The following is a 7714-nucleotide window of genomic DNA, read 5'->3' as shown; positions in this document are numbered from 1 at the left end:
TCCCACGACTGTCGGGAGAGCAGCCCAGCAGGACTGGAAGTGCCAAGGAAACTGTGCTAGGCTGGTGAATTCAGAGCATGCTTCTGTATTTGAAAAACAAGAAAGATTTTATTTCAGGTTTGAATTTATCTGGCTTCATCTAGCCACTAAGTCTCAGTCAGCTTTTGTCAGCCAGATTAAAGGAGTCTTTTCATCTTGGAGGTACTTAGGGAGCTCAAGACACCTTTGTCAACTTTGACATCTTTACAGAGATGACCCAATTAGACCTCCTGAGCAATGGAGATGGGTCTAATGCCCTTATTCTTCTCTCCCTTCCACCTTCTTTTGACCTGCTTCCCTGCCTGGTTTAGTGGGCAGGATGCCCCTAGTCGGGAGGCTGGGAGCTACTTGGTTTTCCAGAAGCACTGGAGGAAAACGGCCACCAGGCCTGCCACCATGGCCAGCACGATGAAGGAGACGGCACCTGCCCACAGACTGGGCTGGTGCCCCTTGACGTGTTCCAGGGCCTCCGAGGGGATCATGTTGGTGAAGTTCAGCATGAAGCCCAGCGTCCAGCCGATGTCCGTGTTTGCTGCCTGAGGTAAGAGAGCAGAGATCATCCAAAAGTGCCTCTCCCAGGCACCGGTAGCTTCGGTGCAAGGGACTGATGGGCACCTCTCCTGTGAGCTGCCCCCGCTGTGGTTTCACACGTGGACCTGGCTGTGGTGAACCTGATCTCACCAGCACCGGTTACACAGAGCAGCTTTCCTCTCCCCCCTTCCCAAGGGCTAAAGGGCAGTGGAACATGGATGACTGCTTTGGTCCAGATGTGCCTCTGTGACCTGCACATGATTTTGGATCTGAGCTTTCCTCCTCCCCCATGATCCTTTAAATTTGGTCACATTCTGCTTCAAATGGGTCATGGGGCCACCCTCACCTTTCTGGTGTCAGTTCTTGGTCAGTTCTGCCCAACATCAGAGACCAAAGTGGCCAAATCCTGCTCTGCACTTCTCTGATCCCCTTAAAATTAGCTTAAGTTCACCCAGAGTAAGTGAGAAACAAGCTGGCGTCAGAGGTTTGAGGGCAGATAAGAGTGAAGCTGTGCTGGGATCACTGGGTAGCAGCCATGAGGTGGGGACACCTTTCTGGCGCAGGGGATTCCAGGGATGCTGCCCCTGAATGCGTCTTTGGGCCAGGGCAGGGACGCAGCTGCCTGCCCGCTCCCGCTGCCCCGCAGGGGGTTTACCTGCCGCCTAAAGTGGATGCTGCTCCACGTGCGGTCGTTGAACTTGTAGCCATCGAGCAGCAGCGTCAAGATGTAAATCGCCACAGAGCAGTATGTGTGTAGGTACTTCTTCTCCTGCGGGAACGTGTCCACCAGCTGTGGGGCCATCAGGGGACGCGGTGCAACAGGGAATGAAACATGCTCAGAAAGCCTCCCTGGCCCAGGGAACAGCAAGGCGTGTGCTCCCGGGGCAGAGATTGGGGATGGGACAAGCACAGGGCTCCTCGCTGCCCTTCGCAGGGCTCTCACCTCTGTCCAGTTCTTTTTGCAGAAGGTCTGGACTGTGGACGTGACATTGCTTAGAGACTGCTGGCTGGTCAGGTTCAGGAAGTGGAAGGTGTAGTAGAAACCAGCAAAAGCCTGGGGGGTAAGGGGAGATGTTAAAAACTACATCTCCTTCCTCACCCGAAAAAAAGACCCAGGGACCCCTCTTGCCTGGGGACAGAGTCCCATGTAATTCCCAGGGTTCTGCATCCAGCACCCACTTGATGGTCTGCCAGAAAGTCTTAGAGCTGGTGGACAAGCCCTGGGGCTGCTGCTTGCACTCTGAGCTAGCTCAGACTTGCTCCTTGGGACAGGATCTTCCCGTTTCCCTCAGGGAGGGCTGGGACTTCGCAGGAGGCAGAAGCCATCTCCCAGCATAGGAGAAGAGGTTTGCATATGGGACCAGCCCTAGGGTCCCCTCCCTCCCCATCCCTTCCCACAACCAGTGACAGAGGAGACTCCCACCCTCCGTCACCCCCCACCACAGCCGCGGGGACGGAGGCTCCTTACGAAGAACTGTCCCCGCACGGGCGGCTGATAAACCCCGTTGAACCCGCACGTCCTGTTGGCCCCACAGCTGAAGTTGAAGAGTTTCTGGATGGCGGCACTGCACGCTGTCGGATCCCCCGTCCCTGTCACCGTGAGGTTCTGTGCAGGGCTGGGCGTGCTCGGGGCATGGACACAGGGACTGTTGTAGAGGTCTGCCGTGCTGACGTTCTCCTGGTAGCCCTTGGGGTAGCAGGGGTGTGATATCTGCTGGGGAGTCTGGCTGTCCTGGAGAGAGTGGGAGGCGTTAGCATCGCCCTGGCCCTGAGGATGAGGATGGAAAGGAGAGAACCAGCCCACAGAGAGCGCCCGTTCCCACACCCAGATCAGGTCACAGCATGCTGGCCCCACCACCCATGGGGTCTCGTCCATGGGACGCAGGCACAGAATCGTGGGGACAAGCACGGCACGACCACGCCGTGGTCAGGGACCAGCTACAGTGATGGTCGCATGCCCAAGGCCTTGGGGGTTTGCACCCTGTGCTGAGCGTGGACCCATTTTGTCCCCGCTCTGCCTTTGTAGGGTCACCAGACCCCGGGGAGAGCCAAGGCTGAGAAGCCATTTAAGCCAAAGCAAAACAGACACTGGTTTCTCTTTGCAACGTGCTCTGGACGTGGTCTTTTGCCCATTCCAACCAGCACGAGCCGGCATCGAGCCCTCATCCCGCAGCCAAGCTGTGGACATGAGGGTCCCCCTGTGCAGCAACACCACCTCCCTTCACTCTCCCATGCCCAGCGCCTACTGCTGAAGACCAGCATGTTCAGACCTCTGCCCATAAACCAGCTCCTTCATTACCATACCAGTATGTTGGAAATCCTTTCTCTGGGCAGAAATTGAGGAAGGGCGAGTGAATGGGGACAGGGGAGAACCTGGGCTTGAGAAATGATGAAAAATGCCATTACATGTCAACCTCTGGGGATAAGGGAGCCCTGGCAGGGACCCACCACCACCTTCCACCCAAATGAGAGAATTTTTTGGTTCAGTAGATAAAATCTAAGCCTCTCCGAGGTTTTTGGACTTGTGAAAATTTCCAATTCCCTAACTCTTTTTTGACAAGCATGCCCGAAATTTCTGGAAGACATTTTTCATGGCAATGGGAAATGGTTGAGCAGATCCTGATGACCAGTGGCTGTGGTACCTGGTGGAGAGCTGCCAGCAGCCTCTTCAAGGCCTGCGTCTGCCCGTAGCAGAGGTAGCTGTGGGTGTAGAGCGAGTAGTTGGTGCCGTACAGCCTGAAGAAGACGGAGGTGTTTTTGTCCTCGATGGCGACTCCAGGCTGGAAGGTTATTTGTGTTGAGGCGCCTCCAAGGTCCAGAGCTCCCAGAACCTCGGTGTTCCGTGGATGTTCCCATTTCTCTGCAAAGGAAAACTGGCCCCATAAGACAGCAAGTGTTAGTCTGAACTGGAGGGAGTCACAGTCCCTGTCCCTTCCCTCGAGGTTTTGTGGGCTCAGAAGCCCCTGTGGGACCTTCCATGTCCTGGCTCCCTGTTTAACCCCTTCCTGCCTACGTCCTGCTTGACCCACGTAGACCTCCATGTAGCACTGAGGTCTGGCTCCTTGGCTGCTGCAAATCAACTGGGATCCAGAGTCTTTGAGGAGGGAAAGAGTAACATGTTCCTCTGGGGTCTGATACTGCTGCATCCCTGCGATACCAAAATCGACCCATATGTAAGTGGAGAGCAGAGGGCCAGGCTGAGCTGGACACAAAGACCCTTGATTCTGTTAATCACATCAGTGGAGTTGAATCTGCAGTTCACAGCCACTAGCTACGTTTATTTGGGTGACTTGTCCCCTAAAACTACATTTTTCTCTCCTCTCAGGACAAAGAAACCTGGGTGTAGCTTAGACAGGGATATATACACAGCTTATCCCCCCTCTCCCTCAGCCCACACCTTGATGAGGGTCTCCAGCAGGTAGTTGACGGTGATCCAGCCAAAGGAGCCCTCCTCGTTCCCCGTCAGGATCCGAGCTCCGCGGAAGTCCACAGGGTACTCGCCAATGGTCTTGGCAACCTCGGCAAAGACCTGCTCGGCCTTGGTGCTATTCTGCTCCCTGCCCACGGAAGGAGAGAAATAGCGCGCGGTGGAGGAGGCAACGGCTGGGGAGCTTTCAGAGCAGGGCTAGCAGCAAGAGGCTGCCGCCTTCTCCAAAGCGTCAGGGCTGCTCAGAGACAGGGCTCGTGCCCACCCATCGCTGCCCTGCCTGCGGGCTGGCTCCCGCAAGCCGCCAAATCCCTCAACTGGTGTGTTGGGAGTCTCCCCGAAAATGCTGCCTGCGGGCTCTGCCTGAGCCTGCGGGAAGGTTAACGCCAGTCTGGCACAGGAGGCTGAGCCGCCCCTGGGGCTGCTGCTGGGGTGGGCTGGGGGGTTCCCCGTGGGCACGGCGAGCGGCTCTCTTGGACCCCCCGGTGGACTGCAGACGTGGATGCTCTGCCCCTCAGCGTGGCCTGCCCGGGCAGCAGCCCCCCGTGCCCCCAGCCCCCCGTGCCCCCAGCCCCCTGTCCCAGCCCCCTGCACCGGCTGCGATGCAGAGAGGCGTGGTGGGGAAGGGGCCGGAGGTGCGCGGCTCCGGGCGGTGCCGGTACCTCAGCAGCCGCATGCCCGCTGTGGCCCCCAGGTAGGTGGGGGTCTCCCGCTGCTGCTCTGCTGGGACGATCTTCATGGCCTTGTCCAGGCAGGTCTTCAGGCTGGCTCCAGCCCCAGCCGGGTTGTCTGCATAGCTGGAGATGCCGGGTCCTGCAAGAGGGCACCCCGTGATGGAGCGAGCTCAGTGCCACCCAGGAGGGACAGGGCAGTGGGGCACACGTCCACCCAGAAAGCCCCCGGGGTTTTTCCCCGCGTACCCAGGCTAGTCGTGCCCTTGCCAAGGGTGTCCCTGGAAGGGCAGTGCTCAGGGCTGGCCTCCCGGGGGGCAGCGCGTGTGCCACGGCCACGGCACACCGCGGGAGCCGGCAGCGAGCTCCTGCTCTGGATGGAGGGGGAGGGCTGCGGTGTGCCTCTTGTCATGCTGAGCACATGCTTAATCCCAGGGAGGCCGAACTACCTGAACGTGGCCAGCCAGTCCTGCAGGACTCCTCCGACAACCAGAGCAGTTCCTTATTTCCCCGGGGAAGGGCTAGGCTCTCCTTTGTCCTGCTGGGAGGGCGTGCGGGGCCAAGACGCACGCACAGAGGTGCCCTCTGCAAAGCTTGTTTGAGTTCCTATTTTTAGAGGCTGGCACCGGATCTGAGCATGGTCTTGTGGTGGGTAGGGACAGGCTCTGGGGTGGAAATATCACTATTTACTTTCCCCCGAGCTTTGCACGCCATTATTGCCGTTAGCCCACACACCCTCTCCGTTACACTTTGCCCTCTGCCAGACCATTGCAGTTAACCAGTAACTGCCACACAACCACTGCAGAGCCTGGAATTGAGGTCGAGACGAGCTCTGAGCCCTCTCACCCCCTGCCCAGGCACCTCTGCCCTGGCCTGGTGGCCTTTTTGCCAGTCCCAGCCCAGCTCCATGTACCATTTAGCTGACCCTACCTCCCCTCACTAGCCTGGTCCTTTCCTCCAGAGAGACCAGTCCTTGTGCCAAAGCCTGACAGCACCTTTGCAATAGGAATAAATGCCCCTTTGCGTATTTATGAATGCCCAATAAATAAATGCCCTTTGGGGCATTTACCATTTACCACGCCTGGCATGAACCAGCCAACTCGCCTTGGCGCTGTGGGGCAGCCACCCAGGCAAGCCCTGGGGCCGGGCAGCCCCAGCGTCCCCCAGCTGAGCAGGGGCAGGGGAGAGGGACGGACACGTCCCGGCACACTCACCGGACACGGTGCAGGCCTCCACCTGGGAGACGATGCCGGTGCCGTTCTCCTTGTCCGCAGGCCACCGGTAGATGTAGAGAGCGGTGTGCGTGGAGCCGGCGTCGAACACCAGACCGTACTGGGGGAGGCAGAGGGACACGGGGTGTCAGGGGGTGCAGAACCAGGTTCACTCACTGCAGAGCGAGCGGAGCTCCAGCGGAGCTCCTGGTGGGCAGGGGAACCTCGAGTGGCCAAACGAAGAGTGTCACCAGAGCAGGGAAAGCCCTGTGGCACTGCAGTCACCAGCTGTCAGGGACAAGGCTCCATCACAAGCCCTTTGAGCTGGCGATGCTTTGCGATGAAAAGGCTGTATGTGCTGTAGGGCCAGTCACAGTGACTGAACTCTGCCAGACCTGGTGTGCCAGCCTGCACGGGATTTTGTCCCCATCTCGGTGACAAACAGCACAAACCTGGGGTAAATCCTCTACCAAGGGGCAGCCAGCACCCAAGCGAGACTGGGCAGCTGCGCTCCTCCCAGGGACCCTACCTTGCTGCTGGGAGGCAGAAGCACGTCCTTCACGTTCACAACGTTCAGAATGAGGGCAATGATGCTGAAGACGCAGGTGGCTGCCAGGAGACCTGCAACGGCCTTGGCTTTGTAGTCCATTCCTCCTCCAACCTGCAAGAACAGCCCCAACCCCCAGCTCACACCTCTGCATTTGCAAGGACAGATTTGAAGAGCAAATCTCCCTGTCAAGACGGGACTTTCGCTTTCCCTAACAAGGGCTTGAAGCCATTCCTAAGTGTATGGCTGCTCTTATGGGAGGCTCTCGGCAGCCTCGGGGCTGGGACACCCTCTCCTTCTCAGCACTCCCTCCCTGGGGGATTTTCAGATTGGCTTTTTCAGCCCTGCCTTCTCAGTCGCAGCCCTTCAGGCCCCTCTCTGCACACAGCCTGGACCCCATCCCTCTGCCTTGCTCAAGCTACCGGCTGGGTGGCAGCTCAGCATCTCACTTCCCAGCAGCATCACTGGGGCAAGCACGGCAGTGGCTAATAGGAGTCCCAGACTGGGAGCAGGACCATGCCCTGGTGGGCTCCCAGGGTGGCCATCCCCTCCAGGGGTGGATGCAGAGCTGCATCACTCTGGCACCCGCATGCTGCCATTGTACCCTGCACCCTCGCAAAACCCGTCCCATGAGACTTGGACCCATCAGGTCACATCTGCTGCCCGACAGTCCCAGCCCGCCCTTGAGAGGGTCCTCTCTGCTCCAGGCAAGGGACCAGCATCTCCAGCCACGTGTCTCCTGCTTGGCCCAACTCTCCTTGGCTCTTGGTGATGCCACAGCAGGTAAGCAGACGCGCAGGGATGGTGTCCTTGCCTGCAGGCAATCTCCAAGCCTCTCCTGCAGTCCCAAGGGCAGGCAGAAGGGCAGAGGCAGAAAGCTCCCACTGATCTGGGTACACACAGCCCCGTAGCCAAGCTGGCATGCCGACAGCGATAGCGTTGCACAGGCAGGCAAGGCCAGGGGGGAAGGGAGGAGGTCCTGCTCCTCCCGCTCGTCCAGCCGGAGCTCAGCTCCCAGCAGAATCAGCCCTGAGGCATCAGTAAGAAATTGCAGTGGAGAAGCAAAGCCAAAGGGTCTGGTTCCCTGCAACAGCCTCAGCACACAGCAGCTCACATATCCACCTGCTCAGCACCCCACGGCTGGTCCAGATGCGGACGCACACAGGCAGCGTGCCGGCGGGGAGCCAGGCTGACCTCCATCCGCAGCATCGGGCTGCAAGCCAGACTCCAGCTGAGCAGTGGATGCTCTGAGAGCCCTGGGTGCAGCCTGGAGAAGGGGTTTAACCCA

General features: G+C 58.8%; 1 protein-coding gene across 1 annotated transcript; it reads right to left on the bottom strand.

Moving 5' to 3' along the window:
• Positions 1-383: 383 nt before the first annotated feature.
• On the bottom strand, positions 384-6528 carry ENTPD8 (ectonucleoside triphosphate diphosphohydrolase 8; the record flags this gene model as incomplete). The annotated part of the gene is made up of 9 exons (XM_082327357.1): positions 384-575; positions 1226-1360; positions 1514-1624; positions 2039-2302; positions 3213-3443; positions 3968-4127; positions 4660-4810; positions 5883-6000; positions 6409-6528. 9 exons carry the CDS (start codon positions 6526-6528, stop codon positions 384-386), a joined length of 1482 nt encoding a protein of 493 aa, XP_082183483.1.
• Between the last annotated feature and the right edge of the window lie 1186 nt (positions 6529-7714).

This window comes from Platalea leucorodia (genome assembly GCF_965183815.1).
Source record: "Platalea leucorodia genome assembly, chromosome: 15".
Taxonomy (NCBI): domain Eukaryota; kingdom Metazoa; phylum Chordata; class Aves; order Pelecaniformes; family Threskiornithidae; genus Platalea; species Platalea leucorodia.
The sequence above is the reverse complement of the archived record's forward strand: the minus strand, read 5'-3'. Positions and strand labels throughout refer to the sequence as shown.